General features: G+C 46.3%; 1 protein-coding gene across 7 annotated transcripts in view; it reads right to left on the bottom strand.

Moving 5' to 3' along the window:
* LOC119437229 (FK506-binding protein 15-like) overlaps positions 1 to 17,135 on the bottom strand; it is a 141,382-nt gene that overhangs the window by 108,673 nt on the left and 15,574 nt on the right. For all 7 annotated transcript variants that reach the window (XR_007464907.1, XM_049660365.1, XM_049660368.1 and 4 more), the window contains exons 8-12: positions 16,806 to 16,871; positions 14,767 to 14,919; positions 8,416 to 8,516; positions 5,925 to 6,147; positions 306 to 495 (exon numbers count right to left, since the gene is read on the bottom strand). Coding sequence is in view for 6 of the 7 variants with exons in the window: in XM_049660365.1 (XP_049516322.1) it covers positions 306 to 495; positions 5,925 to 6,147; positions 8,416 to 8,516; positions 14,767 to 14,919; positions 16,806 to 16,871 (733 nt within the window). In the remaining variant the exon portion in view is untranslated. The remainder of the gene's footprint in view (positions 1 to 305; positions 496 to 5,924; positions 6,148 to 8,415; positions 8,517 to 14,766; positions 14,920 to 16,805; positions 16,872 to 17,135) is intronic.

Raw genomic sequence — 17,135 nt, forward strand, 5'->3', positions numbered from 1 at the left:
TTTCTGGGATGTTGTAATTAAGGGTGTGGCTTATACACGGAAAGGTATGTATATTCGCTTGTTTTGAATAGTTCAAAAAAATTATTAAAATTTGAGCCAAAGTGAATATCGAATCACATATTTAATCAAATATTAAAAAATAATGAATATTCACACAAGCCTAGTTCTCCACAATACCCTCAGCTTTGCCACAACACTGGCACATAAGGAACACAACAGTGGCACATAAGGAACAGCAAGAGAGAGTGCATAATTTAGTTCTCTTGAAATGGAAAAAAGACAAAGAAACAGATAAAAGTACTGACCTGGGGCATAAGAGCTGACCATGGGCTGCAGTGTAGGTGGAAGTGGAGTTGGATGCGAAACTGCGTCTCCTAAGGAGTGCTGTGAGAAGGTGCGTGGTTTCACCATTGGCTTGGGGGAGCCTTCTCTAGCAGCGTGTTGTGGCAAAGGCACCGCTGCTGGAGCCTGGTGAGCCACTGGTGGCCGTTCATCCTGAAAGTTTCAGGTCATGGTGAAGGCGGCTTCAGTGACAGCTTAAAGGGGGCCCTGAATCACCCCAGTAAAGTTGACTTACGTCAACTTCACTGCATAGTATTTCTATTGTGTTGTCATTCATTTTTATTTCCTTGTCGCTGCTCTTGCCATAAAACAGTATAGACCACTTATAACGTAACCGTTTATAGTGCAGGACCGGATATAGTACGGTCTTTTCAGACTCCCGTTAATTTTCCCATAGCACTCCATGTATACGCTTACCGCTTACAGTGCAGCCGCGTGAGACGAAATACCGGTTATAATGCGGCTTCCGCGGGAAAATCTCGCCGACAAGGGCGGCAGCGAGCACGCTTCTCAACAAGGTGCGTGCTCTCAGCCGGCGTGTGCATTATTCAATGCAATCAAACTCTCGTTAATTCGGACTTATTTGGCCGCACATCGGTAATTCAGACTAGTTTTGGAGCTCGAGGAGCGCCGTAAATGTGGGACGCAAAAGAGCAAGAACGGCGCTAGCGTCCAACCGAAACGAAGCGGCGGAGTCCGCATCGCCACAGCCATCAGTTGAAAACGTACGTGTATAGAGAGTTTTAGAATAGGGGCCCCAAAAGTTTGGGGCCCCAAAGAGCTTTGCGGGTGTTAGCGTTGGGGCATGCAAGAGTGAAGAGATTTAGAATAGGGCTTTGCGTTTGCGAATAGCGTATTGCGCTTGCAGCGCCACTACGGTGTCAAAGAAGAACTATTATAAATATTAAAATAAACTATACCATTTTATGATAGGAAGAGTAATTTTGACTTTAGTGGTTTTGCGTTTAATTACAATTGAGAGGTTATTATATTAGCAGCAAGCGATTGTTGCACCTAATTTTGATTAACCAACTTGACGTGCCTTCACCAGCCAAGCTAATCCATGTTAGGCCTACGAGCGATGAAATCGACAATCGAATTCGGAATCAGCAGCGTTTAATGAATCAATCTTCATTACACACGTTAGTTGAGAGAAAGCGATAACCGCAGTCACTTCTCCTAGCTTACGAACTTCACGCGTTACCAAGAATCAAGCCGAGTTTGGTACTCGGAGAGCCGTCGCTTCGATGGGTGCCGCCATGTTTGTTGACGCAAAGCTTTTGGGGCTGCTTTTGGGGCTCCCGCTAAATCGGTGAAATAGCGTGCCCAACGCAAAACCCAAACGCAGTTAGCGTCTCGCGCATGCGCAGTGGTGTCGACGCTATTTCTTTGGGGCCCCTATTCTAAAACTCCCTAATGACAGCAACGCCGGAACGCTTCGAGCCTATTTGTGTCTTTAAAGCCTGTATTCTTGCGTTTACTGCTGCGCATAACACCGCATTGGCCGCGGGCTTTCGTAACTGCGTGATCGTCATCTACGATCGCGTCGATACCGGCCGCGTTTTTCTCCGCAGCGGTTGCGGTGAACAGTAGTTTCGTTTTTACTCGGTACGCGCGTTGGCCGCGTGCCTAAAAAACTGCGTAGTCGCCATCAATGATCGCATAGATAGCGACCGCAGTTTCGACTGCAGGTGTTGCAGATCGAGAATGGTAGTTAATTCGTCCAGAGTGGGAGCGTGCGTCGGGCGCTTGCCTTCAGTACCGCAAAGTCGCCGTTCATAATCGCGTCGATAGCGGACACGGTTTTTTCCGCAGCGGTTGCGGCAAACAGTTTCGTTTTGACTCAGTGCAAAGCTGTTGAGCTTGAAGAGCACCGGCTACATCGTGATTATGTTTTCGCCAGCTCACTGGCGAAAACATAATCGCGATGTGCGTGCGATAGTACAAGCGTGTCTACATTCTTGGTCTACACGTTTTGCATACGTGCAGGGCTTGAAAATCATTTTGGTTACAGTGCAGTGCCGCTTATAGTGCAGATATTCGCGACTCTGGCGACTTACGTTATAAGCGGTACACACTGTACTGTCTGCACATTTAAGTGATTGCGAAGACCATGCCTCTTGTAGGGGGCACCGACATTTGCCAAGCCTTTTCCCAAACTTTTAGTCAGTTCCCCAAACATCACCCTGATGTTGATGTTGAATTGATTACAATTCTCATTCCCTTGAGCTTGGCAAACAAACATTCCACGGGTAGGGGATGCAGCTGCAAACATTTTTTTAAAGTTTTGCAGCTATACAGTCAAACCTCGTTAATATGTACCCGCTTAATGAGCAATTTCGGTTTAAAGGTAGTCACAAAGATTCCCCCACCCAGCCCCCATTGAACCCCATGTATTGGCTGACCGCTTAAGCCGTACTTTCCCATGTGTCACCAAATGGTTAGTGCGTACTATTTTCTGTCTAGTTCTACCCGCACAGGCACAATATTGCCAAAATCTCATGTGCGCAGACATTCGATTCTCAAGCTGCAGCGCCCGGACGACAGTTGCCAGCGATAGTGACCTTAAAGCATGGCCACCATGACGTATTTCCTGCTCATACAGCTGTTGCAGAATGCAGCGCACTATGCATGGCCTTCGAGATTGGCTCTGGTAATGCGAAGAAGCTGCCGGTAGGGGGTGCGAATTCGCGAATCCAATTCAAGTAGTAACCGCGCAGAAGCACATTTTATTACGATAGCAATCTTATGGACACTCCAAGCGCATTTCTGCCGCCACCGCGGTCATTGCTTTGAGGTGCCGTATAAAGTCCAAACACGGTAACATCGTCACTGCGCACCGTACGCTGTATGTGCGAGCAAGGGTCAGCTCAATCTCTCACGCGCGAGGCCGCAAGGTACGGCGGGGGCGGCGGGAAAGCAGGGGGGGGGGGGGGGGGGGTTACGGCAGCGCAGGCGCCTTATCTTGAAAGTGATCTGCGATGTGAACAAAGTGCAACTAATGCTGGTGGTAGCTTCGTGTGCGCTGTGCTTTCGACGGTTTGTTCGCGTTGAAGCTAGAGACAGGGCGAAGGTCAAGTCGCTCGTTGGTCTTGCTGGGCCTGCCTCATCAGTCCAGCCTTTTCACATCGAGTTTCCGCGGTCATCGAGCAAGATGTGTTCATGTTTACCTGTGTGCGCATGACACCGTGCTTGGTAATTTAGTTACCGTATTTACACGATTGTAAGTCGACTCGAATGTAGGTCGACCCCCCCAAAATTTCATGTCTCAAAAAAAAAAGCGGGGGGGGGGGGAGAGAAAAACCACGCGAGTGCATTCACACAAGGGAAATTTATTGATGGGGTTGCTAAGACTACTCATCGTCACTAGAGTCGACCTCACTGGCACTGCTGCCGTCATAGCTGCTGCGGTCCCACAGCACGTCGTCATCAAGTGCAAGTCCACACTTCGCGAACGACCGCACCACGACATCGCGAGGTACAGCCGCCCACGCAGAGAGGACCCACCCGCACACAGTAGCCAGGGAGGCCAAATTTCCTCGCGCTGAAGCCGCCACTGCCGCACCACACGTTCACTGACTCCAAACTTGCGTCCCACTGCGCAGTTGTTAGTTTCCTCGGCAGGGAGGATAGCAGCCCTTTTGAACGCTGCTGTGAACGAGTGCCGAAAGTTCTTGGCACTCATGACAGGCGCGACGATTCAGCACAACAGCAGAAAGGACAGATGCGCGCGGCCGTCGAAAACAATCGTATCTCAAAGAAAAGCTCTTCCGCCAACTACTAATACCCCCCAAACGACGGCTCATCCGCCAACTACCATACCCCCTAACGACGGCTCTTCCGCCAACTACCAATACCCCCCAAACGGCAGCTCTTCCATGATCGATGCTCCCACAAGAGCCGTGCGCCCGTGGTGCGCGCAATCAAAATGTATGCAATACGGTAAATTAATACGCTACGCTTCTACCGTAACCATGGAAACGTAGGTGCAAAGTTGTAACCACGCCGTAGCGCCCCTGATTTCTCGTTTCTCTTGCCGCTACTAGCGGTACACGGTTCAGTTTCGATTCTAAGTCGACCCCCCAACATTGGATTGTCAAATTTGAAAAAATGGGTCGACCTCAATCGTGTAAATACGGTAGTAAGCGAATGTTTACAAGTTTACATGTTACACAAGTTCTTTTCCGGCCGGTAAGTAGCTGCTAAACTAGCACTGGCAGTTAATTCGTGCATCGTTTAGTACGTACCTAAACGTCGTTCCTGGCCGACTACGTATTAATGAGGTTTGACTGTATGTGGTGTGTGGGGCTAACAAACAGCTCAAAGACTGCTCCTCCTCGTCATACTTTAAACTTCCAGCCAGCTGCCAGTCAACGTCAGCTTGATATTTAGTAAACGGGGAAGTGAGATCCGTTAACATGGCTCATCATTTCTATTGCTGCTTCTTTGTCACTTTCAGAGAGTTTTGGCAGACGTCCATCTCGAAAGGTTATCATAAGCATGCCGAAAAAAGAAGGAAAGGTAAGACGCAACTGGCTTGTCACTTATCAGCACCACCTCTCAGCTCAGGAGAACACGAGTCAAGGGGGAATGGAGATTGTAAATACTGTGCTCCTAATTTCTCCTTGACATTAGGTCTTTTTAAAATATTCCTTTAGGATTATATTCCTTGAAGGACACCGACTCAAATTGAATGCATTTCTCAGGTCTCAGACTTAAAACGTGCTTTAAGGTCCCTTCTAAACAGGCATCCCTGGCAGACACACTCCTCTGCATCTGAACCAGAATACTCTGAAAGTAAGGGTTCACTGCAGTTGTTTATTCTGACTTACTTGGAACTGATATCACACAAGAAATGATAAGATCAACGCCCTGTTTCCCTAATATTACATAGTGGCTTACTAATGTCAAAGAAATATGACTAGGTAAGTGTGTCTGCAAGTACCATGCATGGCTGAGGTTGCCAACATTCGCTATAGCAATCAAGAAACTAATCGTACGACACAAATGCAAAGTACCGTGCTTGCGTTCAGAGCAGGTGGCAGGCCGTGTGGTGGCGCTTCTGTTGTTGATGCTTTTTTTTTTGTGCTGAGGATATAGAAAGTAATAAGGAGAGAAATTGCTCATGTGTGCTGGTTAGATAGAGTTGCAGTAGATATGTCAAAGCTATTGTGGCACTGCACTGCTTTTGGTGCAAAGGCTCCTGTCTCTTGAAGCAGCTAGTAGTGGTGCAACACAATGCATCATCACTGGTATCTGGTGAGATGAGCGAATGGCCGAGGTTGTTCAGCTTTCCAACCCAAAGTCCTGCCAGCGTTTTTAATGCAGCCTGTGCCTAAGCCCTAAAGCACCTTCTGTTCACCTCTGGAACATGTGAACAGAGTGCAGCTGCATTGTGTACTTTGCCATGTAGTAGTGGGTTTCATTCCCATTGCTTCTGCACTCTAGACATTCTGGTCTGAATGTGGAGAGTGCCACTAAAGAGGAATATTAAGCTTAACTTGATATTTCTCTTTAGTGTGCTTTCAGCCTCAAAATTTGAGAGCACTGGCCTGTTTGAACTTAAAGATCATGTCGGTCACCTCTACTTCAGAGTCACTGCTGGGCTGAGCCGGGACTGCTCCGGGCATAGGCAGCATTTGGGCCCCCATCTTGGCCATGCGTGAAAGTAGCCGTGCCTTGTCACTCTCGCCACCACTGGCTACTGCTGTTGCTGGAGCCACGGCTGGATTGGTGGCTGGCTGCTGTGGTGGCCAGTCTGGGGGAGCAGAAGGTGCTCGCGAACGTGCTGGTTCATCCACACTGCTGCTTCCAAGAAAAGAAGAAACAATGATTATTTAAACTAAATTCTGGGGCTTTTCGTGCCCAAACCACGATCTGCTTATGTGGCATGCCATAGCGGGTGACTTTGGATTAATATGTTTACTACCTGGGGCTCTTTAATGTGCACCCAAATCTAGGCACATGAGCGTTTTTGCATTTCGCCCACATCGAAATGCGGCCCCCATGGCCAGGATCAAACCTGAGACTGAGCTCAGTAGCGCAATGCTATAGCCACTAAGCTATCGCGGTGGGTAAGGAAAGAAGAAAAGAAACGAAGACTGGCAAACGTGTTAGCTTTTCCAAATTCTGCTAACAGCTGCAGCACAGCAAAGTCATAGCATGAAAACACAGAGAAGCACTATAAATGCTGATTTTGTTACGCCAAATAGTCATAAAAGGTGAACAGGAGCTGATGGCAAAAAATTCTCAGCACCTAACAAATGGCAAGAACACTCGTCTTCCCTTCTTACTACAGGCAGCGCAGTGAAGGAGCCTTTGCTAACATACCTCCTAGCACTGGCATAAAAAAGAGAGAGAGAGGTCTTTCCTATGCACTGTTGTTGCTGGCAGTCACCGTGGCATACATCACCAGCCTCACCTAATGCTACCAGACAGAGTCCGTGACAGATAAAAAATGCAGCAGCAAATGCTCCTCAGATTCTCTCTATGTGCCCCAGCCAAGCATTGCTGCGCATTTGTCCCCTTATAGCATGCGAGTACATATGTGTGCATTTGTGTTGCCTTTTGACTGCATTGCCGCCCTGGCTTACATGTGTGCTTTTGCAGCCTGCAGCTGAGCAAAAGACTGTGCACATGCCACTGAAGTGTGTGTACTTGTGGCCTGCTCAGTGCTGAGCACTCGTGCCATCCTAGCGGCATGTCTTTGCAGACATCTCTTCTTTGCTGGCTCCACTAGCTGCTGAAGAATCCCAACACGTGCACAGTTTTGTGAAATTTCCTTAGCATCCATGATTCCTGTGTACTATATTTCCTTGCTGCACACAGCTGACCACAGCATCCAAGGGATGGAGGCACCTTCGGTTGGTGTCCATACAAGAGATGATAGAACTTCTGATACACTTTTTTTTTTACAGCGAAGCTACTAAGAGGACTATGACCATCATTGTGCGACGATATGTGGTGGCACGATCGGTATCAAAGCAGACACAGCAACCCAGCCTGCATGAAGGCCCCGAATTTGCTTTGAAACGTTATTATCGAGAGTTATAGAATAAATGTTACCCCTTGCGTAAGCATCACTCAAGTACACAAGAACTTCTTTGAACGTTTCTAGCCAATTTATAGGCTAGAAACATCGTTTCTAGAATATTAGCCAATTTATAATTTGTTTCTCATGCCACGTTTAACTGGCTCCATCTTGAAAATCAGCTAGGAGGCCCCTAAATCGACAAACATTCTGTGGGTATCACGTGTGGACCTTTTGGTTAAGACTTTTTTTTCGGCGGCATACCAAGCACCTCAGCATATGTGTTCTCTCACGATCAGCGGCACCCGTCTGTACTTTATCAGTGTTGGCGTCAGCGTCCATAGGCATGCCAGGGATCCTGCCTGCTGCTAATCTAGGGGGCCTCAGCCCATCATAGCCAGCCCTCTCAGGAGACCTGGGAAGAGGGTATCGAGACCTCTGCCCCCAATGCCCCCATAAAACACTGTTCTACATTCAAAGGATGCGAGAACTCCCTTGTACAGCATTGCTGTCCTTGAACTACGAGTTGCTGGGATTGACATAACTGCCCAGGTGTTTCCTTTTTCCAGTGCAGAGAGATCGGGAGCAGGTGCAGCACATATTTGAGGGAGGAGCATCTCCTGCATTTTTTACCTGTTCCCGACTCCACTGCCAGTAGGTCTTACTACATAAGCACTTGGAAGCCCGGCATTGGCTGCTGCTGGTTATGATCTGTATGGTTTAATTCAATGGCACACTGAGCACAGGGTGCGGCCTGAACCACAGGTTTGGTTCTTCCCGCACATGCCTGTGTGCTATTGTGCATTACACTGATAGCACACAATATGATAGTGCGCTTAACTGTGAAATTGTAACAAATCATTCGTGGCATTTTGTGCATAGATGCTTACTAACAATGATTTAACCACTGCAAGTGCTCAGGAGGCTTACAGTTTTTTTTTTTTTAGTGGCCATAGCACAGAAACCTAATTTCAGCAAAATTCTCGGTTTAATGAAGTTTTCAACTGAAAAACAATTGTTCAAAGAGAAACAGCACAACAAACCCTTGCGAATGACTCCTAGCTTCTTTTCTCTCAGTGCCCTCAGCTGCACCAGAAACTGGGGTGGATGATCTTGGCGTGTTCTCCTTTGTAGCAGACTTGGACTACATTTGAAGAAAATTAATGTGAAAGGAAGATTAAGCAAACAACAGCATTCAAAAATGAAAGTATCTCTCACCACAGACAATACAAGCTGGAGCTATAAGAGCATTCAACTTCAGTTAAGGTAAGTGGTTCTGTGAGTAAAAGTGTCTGCATTTGTTCCTAGTTAAACAGTCACTATAGAGAAATATTAAGCTGTAGCAGTAAACTATGCTGCTGCAATAGCAACATGACCACTCTTACTGTGAAAGGAGGTTTGTCAAGCAGCCAGAATAGACAATGAAAAATAGTAATGGTGACGCTGTTTTCAAGTTCTCAAATCAGCTTGCCATGATGTCAGGGACTTTGACAACTTCTATAACTCAAGTAAATTTTATCGGTAAAAAAACAAAACAAAAAGTAGTAGTTTTGCTCAAAAGGCGAAGCATTGATTGCGATAGCAAATTAGTAGACAGCTATACGATGTAAGGATAGTAGTTACAACTGCCGTAGAAACTAGTAAACATTCGCTTACTAACTAAATTTACAAGCGTGGTGTCGCACACGCACAAGCAAAAATTCCCACATCTCACTCAATGACTGCGGAAACTCGCTGTCAAAATGGTGGAGTGAGGAAGCGCGGCAGCAGCGAGTAGTGAACTGACCTTCGTGATGCCTCTCGCTTGAATGCGAAAGCGGCGAAAACAGAGCAAACATGGCCGCGCCATACGCAGCAGCCATCGGAGTAGAACGCCGCCATCGTTGGCTCACCCTCGTGCGCTTTCACTCCCACATACAGCATACAGTGTGCGATGATAATGTTATCGCCCTTGGACTTTATATGGAACATCACAGCGACGGCGTAAATGTGCCTGAATTTTCCATATACAGTGTAGACCGCTTATAACGTAAGTCACCGTGGTCGAGAATATCCGCATTATAAGCGGTACCGCACTATAACCAAAACAACGATTTTATTGCGATAGCAATTACAGTGTAGACCGCTTATAACGTAAGTCTCCGGAGTCGCGAATATCTGCACTATAAGCGCTACCGCACTATAACTAAAGCAACAATTTTCAAGGCCCGCACACATGCAAAACATGTGCACCGAGCCGCCACGCGTATGCGACAGTCGAGGAATGCGGCTAGAACGTTTGCATTCAATTTACAGTCGAATCTCGTTAATTTGAACCAAATCATGCGGCGGCGCTTCCGACCGGCATTGCTCCGGCACCGCCATAGAGTAAAAGCTTAGGAGAGACCCCTCAATGTTGCGCGCGAACAAAAAAAAGAAAAAGAAAAAGAAAGAAATAAAAACGCGGTGGAAATTTCCCCCTCTCTCAAATGGCAAAGTCGCCGATTCTGCGTTGCGCCGGAACATGCATGTACGTGCCGACGTCTCAGCCACGCTACCGTAGCCACGCGTAAAAAATGGCAGTGAACCCTTCTTTCTCCTTTATGCTTCCTCTACTTTTTAGTCACGTGTTGACCTTGCACGCTGCGACTACAGCGCAGAGGGAAGCAGCGGCGCTGTCCCAGGCCGGCCAACGAAACTGTCCCCACGCCGGCAAACGCCCGCTTCCCAATAACGGCAGAAAACGAAACTTCGGGGAGCTGGCACCGGGCCAGCTGGAGCGGCGGCGCCTGCACGGCGGCAGGCGCACTTGGCGACAGTCGAAAGTGAGGGAGCTACGAGGGAGGGCGAGGGGCCTGAGCTAAGCGCCGGAGTTGCCGAGGCGAAATCCGCTTCCCTGTCGCCCTCCTCCCTCACATTCCACGGTCTCCGCGTGCGTGCGCTCTTCGCCGTGCCGTGCCGGCGCCGCCCATTCCGTCTCTGAAGTTTCGTTTACTGCCGTTACCGTGAAGCGAGCGTTGGCCGGCGTTGGCAGTTTCATGGCCCTCGCTCGCTATGCGCGCCGTGATATTTTCTCGCACTCAAGGTTCTGGTTTCAGCCTCACTGGCTGTTCGTTCGCACCTCGTGCCCTTCTGCTCCACTTCGTCTCTCTTTCTTCCTCGAGCACTCCTTGGGGCGCCCGTTTGAGGGGAGCGTTCGCCGTCTCCGCTAACTTCCGTACTCCCAGGGAGCCGCACTGTAACCGGCATTTCGTTTCCCGCAACTGCACTATAAGCGATACGTGTATACATAGAGTGCTATGGGAAAATTAACGGGAGTCTGAAAAGACCGCACTATATCCGGTCCTACACTATAATCGGTTACGTTATAAGTGGTTTATATTGTATATGGACACTCCAGGGGCCGTATTCTGAAATGTTCGCCTAGGCGAAATTTCTTTTTTCGCTTTCAGACGTGCGCTGATTAGCTGTTTTAGCAAAATTGGATGAGCTGATTGGGTGGTTGAGCCCGACGTCATTCAATTTTGCTCCACCAGCCAATCAGCGCACACCCTGAAAGCGAAAAAAGAAATTTCGTCTAGGCGAACATTGCAGAATACGGCCCCAGGCGCATTTCTAGCTGCCATAGCTGTCGCCGCGAGGTTCTGTATAAAGTCCAAGGGCGATAAAATCGTCACCGTATGCTGTATGTGCGACTGAAAGCGTGCGAGGGTGAGCCGGTGATCGCGTCGCAATCTCGCACATGCAAGGGAGGAAAGAGGGAAGGAAGCGCGCCGTCTTACGTCGTGCGCATGGCTTGGAGGGTGGGGGTACGTTTACTCTGAGTGTGCACGCCCGCCTGCAGGGGCCGTTGTATCTTGAAAGCCATCTGCAACAGGGGCACAGCCCCCGTGCACTGTGTTGCATTGTGTGCACTGCGCTTGTGTGTGCATGACACCATGCTTGTTAATGCGCAGAGAGCCGCGGCGACGGACGTGCTTTCGAGCGCTCCCGCCATTACATCCTTCTACCCGCACCTCGTGAGGAATGCTGGGATGCGTGGCCAGCGCGGCTTGGTGTGCCGGGTGAAAAATATGAACGGAGCGACGCGCAAGCAACGTTGGAACACACTCGATCGCACGAGACGCACCGGTTGTTCGCCACCGCGACGTTGCGGAGCTTGACGTGCGCACTCATGTTACGTTGGAGTATATCTGCAGCTTGAGGGGAGCGTTCGCTGTCTCAGTTGACTGCCAAACTTCCAGGCAACCGCACTGTAACCGTTATTTCGTCTCCAGCAACTGCACTATAAGCGATACGTGTATACATGGAGTGCTATGGGAAAATTAACGGGAGTCTGAAAAGACCGCACTATATCCGGTCCTGCACTATAAGCGGTTATGTTATAAGTGGTCTATACTGTAATTGCTATCGCAATAAAAGGGAATCACATCCTCATGTGACCAGAAACTCAACATAGCAAGTTTTGACAACATTTCCGATGCCAAAATGGCCCAAATAGAACAAAATTTCAGCAAATCAGCCTAATAGCAGTTGTGCAAAGCCCTACCATGGCGTCGGAAGAGCAGTGGGGATGGAGAGGGTGGCAATTCTCCCAAGTCTGCAATTATTACTCCAAAGAGGTTTCGGCCAGACAATGCAGTGGTTGGGAAGCAAGGGGTCAACCCCACTCCCCCCCCAGTACCCTTCCATTTCTTTTAACTGCCAAGCCCTTCTATGCCTTCAGTGTTCTAACCCCACGGTTTAACACTCAATTTCCAATGTACCCCTGACAAGGCAGTTGCTAGAGCTTTTGCAAGAGCATTGAAGGACAGCTAGAAACATAAATGTTGATATAAAAGGCCTACTACGGCAGAATGTCACTGCCACGTGAACTACAAAATGTACTTTATTACTATACAATTTAAATAAAGGAACATCAATACCAGGGAAGCAATGGCTTAGTGGCAGAGCATCCACATGCATGCGATACTGGAGAATAACTTCTCGGGCAAGTTGGTGTTTGCTATACTACAAGATTATTGGTGGTGGTGGTGCCATACCTCCACAAGGTGAGCCACAACCTTAAGAAGGTGGCGAACAGGTATTTTTTTCCACCCCAAACAAACCGACCTGCCTCTGCCCCAAAATCATGGAATGCATCAATCACTACATGCAGTGTTCCGCAGGAGTGGTACATCAGATTCTGCTAAGCTGTGGAAGAACCTATGTCAGACAAACTGGCCGCAGCGTCAACTACTGAATGAGGGAACACGCAAACAGTTTAAAGAAAGATACGACTGTGCATCTTTCTGAGCATTGCAGATCTTGCCCCTATGAACCCCATTTTTTTTTTTTTGATGAGAGAATCTTGGGCAGCAGTAAAGATAAAACCGCGTGGGAACTGTTAGAAGCATATCAAATTTAAATAAATGGTCAAGTCTGTGTTAGCCAAACTTGAGTTTCCTTATATGATGCGGAGATGACATTGCCAAGTTCTTGTCACTGATGACTCCTGCTTGCTCTTCGTTGCCCCTTGTTATCTTGCGTTTGTACAGTATATAAGTAGCAAGCTTTGCTTCTGAATAAACAGTTGTAAGTGTAGACATGTCTTACTTTCTGCTCTTTCCTTTCGCTGGCTTTTTCTTTCGTTTCCTGAATTTTTGAGATAGTTGGTTTGGTGCTGTCAGAGCAGTTGATTAATTCATTATGGATTGGAAATGCTGGCAAGTACAGTATGTCGCTGACTTCTACAATGTTAAATTGTATGAATGAAGGATGATAGGTGAAGTGAAACATTTAAGCTATTTAACAGTTCACCATGAAATGCAATAAGTCACTTGCAATTAAAAAGAAGGCCCACAGATTTATAACATTTCTCCCAGCCTCACATAAGACCATAGAAAACAGTGTTCTAGTGTTTACAGGAATTTCACAAATACTTCACAGATAGTCATATTGGACAAGAGAAAAGAGAAAACAAATTGAGTTTTCGCACGTTCAGAAATTTACTGGTTTTTATAATGGGTGTAGTTGTCCCACAACCTAGTATATGGCTGCTTCTGAGGGTCCACATATTGAAAGGGAGCACTAAAGAGAATCTCCAGCATTGGTCTCTAAGAACTCCTTTTGCAATCACAGATCGCCTTTATAGTACGCATCCACCATGACCGTAGGAGGCAAGCTAGAGCTGCAATTGGGAACCTACTGGTAGAAAAAGGTACAAGCACGCTCCAGGCCAGGTGCTAGGCCATTGCTGGAGCTCAACACTGGGAACGGGGCTGTCCTCAACTTGAGGGCATTTCCGCCTAATAGACACATGGATGCTGCACTGGAAATTGCCAACATGGTAGCAGTACTCAGGGCCCCAACACATGGGACTGTGAAAATTAATTATGGCAGTTACTTAATTCATCTTCAAAAAAGCATGGTAAGCATATAGAGCTATTATGTAGGTAATTTTCACAGTTTACATATGCCACCTTTATGATATGTCCTGCATAACAGTTCCTTAAATTCCTAACCAGTGATCCCTGTTAGGAACCCGTGGAGTAACTTCAATGTCAGTTTTAGAATGATGATATCGCTAATGGCAATCCTCACTGAATCGGGGCGGCAACAAATAATCACCTAGCCAGTGTGAGCTACTTACCTGCTACCATATCATAGTCTAGCCTTCTCTGCTTTATCTAGTAAAATTACCTACTTGTGTGGCGATCCCATCCCCCTCTCTTCCCTGCTTATTTCCCACCAATACTCCAATCATCTCTAGATGATCTCCACCTCTGACCAATTAACACTCCCATCATTCTAAAATTGCTACATTCTTGATTCACGTTACCAGCGCAATATAAACTGGACACAAAGTGAAGATTCAGATACCACCCAACATTCGTGGACGTTTTTCTATTCAAAAGGACATTATTACTTGAAAAGTACACTAGCACACGTGACATGATGTAACGGGCACTGAAGCTCAGATGCAAATTTTATAAACTGAAGTTGGGCCCTTTCCTCTAATAAGCAACAACTTTCAAGCAGAGTAGTGAGGAGGCCGCTTTGAAGGACTAATCTATGAGTTTGTATAGAACTACTGTTCCTTTTTAGTGCCTCCTCGACAGGAACAGATATATTCGAGAAACATCCTCCATTATGGTCGGACACAGGGACTAAAAGAAGGCGAGGCTGCCAACTTGAAATGGATCAGTTGCACCTATTTTTACTCACTGCTGCTGATAATGGGCTGTTGGCGTGGTGCAGTAAAATACGTTAACAATGCAACAAAGCAGATTAGGCAAATGTAGGGGACAAGTGCCACAACCCCCACCTGTACTTAAGCCACGTTTCATTATATTGTCAGTGGCCTCACGGGTCTTTCTAATGTAAAAGCATTGCAACATTCTCCATGCACTGTAGACCAAAGCAATATGGCAAACCTTGCTAATAGAGCCAACAGAGACATCAAACACAAGAACAGCGTTTGGTGGTACAGTGGTCCCCATGCCTTTGGAGCCATAACCCTGCGACGGAGGCAGCACAAGAAACCGGCGAGAATTCTTTCTGCATCCAACAAGGCCCTCCTCCAAACCCTACAGTGGCACAAAAAAAAGAAAGATAATGCAACCTTTTTGCTAGAAGTATGTCAAATTTTGCCAACAAGTCCACCCCAACAAAACAAAATACATTTTGTACCAGCAGATTATAAATAAAATTGACAGACAATATGACAATACTACTGTTACAATTAGATAAATGTTTTACTAGCATTTCCAGTTACAATAGGAAGGTTACACTTTTACAAATTGAATATAAAACCTGGACCTTAGCTTTTTTTTTTTTTTCCTCAATACAATGTGCTCTTTGGTGTAATGACTTTCCTTTTAACTGCTTCAAACTTAATGTTTCTTTGCTCGATAATACTTTGCCTTGCATACTTTTGATATTTAATGCTCTAACCACATGTTCAAACTGAATACATGAATAGTTCATAGAATAATATCAAAATTTGCAAAGTATGGCCCATTAATATGAAATTCAGCCTGTATAAAGACCAAAATTAAAAAAGAATTTTCCCTTTCCAATGCCAGAATTATGAGTAATGGTAGTTTATACAGAGAAAAAATAATGAAGAAATTGGCAGCAGCAGAAATTCCATAACTCTTCGCATGCTGGAAAACACAGGCTAGCAGAAAAAAAGCAAAGAATAAAAAAAGTGTTTGTACAGCAATAAAACCTTTAAAAATTTTCCTAAACTCGAAATTTTTAGTCCTGTACTTGACAGTGAGCCAAGCTTAAGTACAAAAATTAGAATTGCCTAGAACAAACAAGAAGTAAAAAAAAAGATCTCGGCTCCTCTGAAAAGAAAATTCAGCAATAACCTTTGTATGCCCTCCTGCCACAGACAGCATGAATTATTGAATTGCTCACACATTCAATCCCAACGTACAAGCCCTTGCTCTACTGCCAACATGCACAGTCGCACCTCGACATAACGAATTATTGGGTGTAATGAAGTCAATAGTGTAATAGTCAATGAAGTTTTCCCGCTGATGTTTTCCCGCTGATCATTTGATGTTCCACACTGTACACACTCTGCCTTGCTTGTTGATGCACCGCCTTCGCATCAGCTAGCTGCTCTTCAGTCTGCACTGTTTATTGTGGAAGCTTAAATAAGTGTGGCTCCATTTAGAGGGCCACCAAAGCATTAAACAAGTTGAAGCTGTTTTAGTAAATTACTCTTTTACAATAACAAAGAAGCCACTGTCACCATGACAGGAAGCTTCACAAGCCAGAAAAGATGCAAAAACAAAGTACGGGTGGCGATGCCACCTTCAAGTCCCAGCACCAGCTTGCTGTGACATCACAGATTTTGAAGGTGTCTGCTTGGGCCTAGTCAATTTATTGTCGGTAAGGTTAAATTGTATTCTAAAAGAACTAAAGACCAAACTTAGTTTCATGAACATTGACTGAGGCACAAGGGCTCAAATGCAAGATTATACTTTGGAGTGCGTGACGTCACACTGTCGTACCAGTGCTGGGGCCTGAGATTTTGGCATGACATTTTTGAGAATGTAACTTTGACCTTCATTTTCTCTTCTGATACTCAACCTAGTACAGTGAAATTAATGAAAATAGAGCATCAAAATCACAATTCACCAGTCTACACTTATTTTCGTGTTTCTCTTTAGTGTCCCTCAAAGGGCTGCTGCATAGGCAAGCAGCCCTTGCATCATCCACAGCTTAGGCATTGACAATGCCAGCTCCCAAGAACAAATAATGAATAGAAAATTATAGTAGCGAAACTTAAGATTTTCCTTCCGTCAGTCATGGTATGCTCATTTAAATACCATCCAATGTTGTCTTTTTTTTTTTTTGTGACCCAGGCTTGTCTGAGTGCTAGGTTGATATAAGTTTAAATATGAAAAAAAACATGCCAGAAAAAAAAGAAAAAGACAATACAGGGAACCAATCCCACCTTGACTTGTTTTCCTCTGCCAAGCTTGAGCTTCTGTGGCTCATCAATGTCAGTAGTGTCAAGGACCTGGAAACAAAGGCAAGTCACTGATAAGTTCATGTGGTAAGTTTTGTAATGCATCACACTGAAAGGCACTTGACTTGAACAAAGAGACAAAGGCGACTGATAACTCACTGCTTAAACATCACATACACCCGCCTACCCACCCACTTATTTGCTCAGCCACTACTGACACCCCCTCCCCCCCCACACACAGACACATGCAGGCCGATAACCAGAGGGAGGGTAAGGTGGTCCGAGAATCCCCCGAAATTATTGCTACGGCGATAT

This window comes from Dermacentor silvarum, chromosome 1, assembly GCF_013339745.2.
Source record: "Dermacentor silvarum isolate Dsil-2018 chromosome 1, BIME_Dsil_1.4, whole genome shotgun sequence".
NCBI lineage: Eukaryota > Metazoa > Arthropoda > Arachnida > Ixodida > Ixodidae > Dermacentor > Dermacentor silvarum.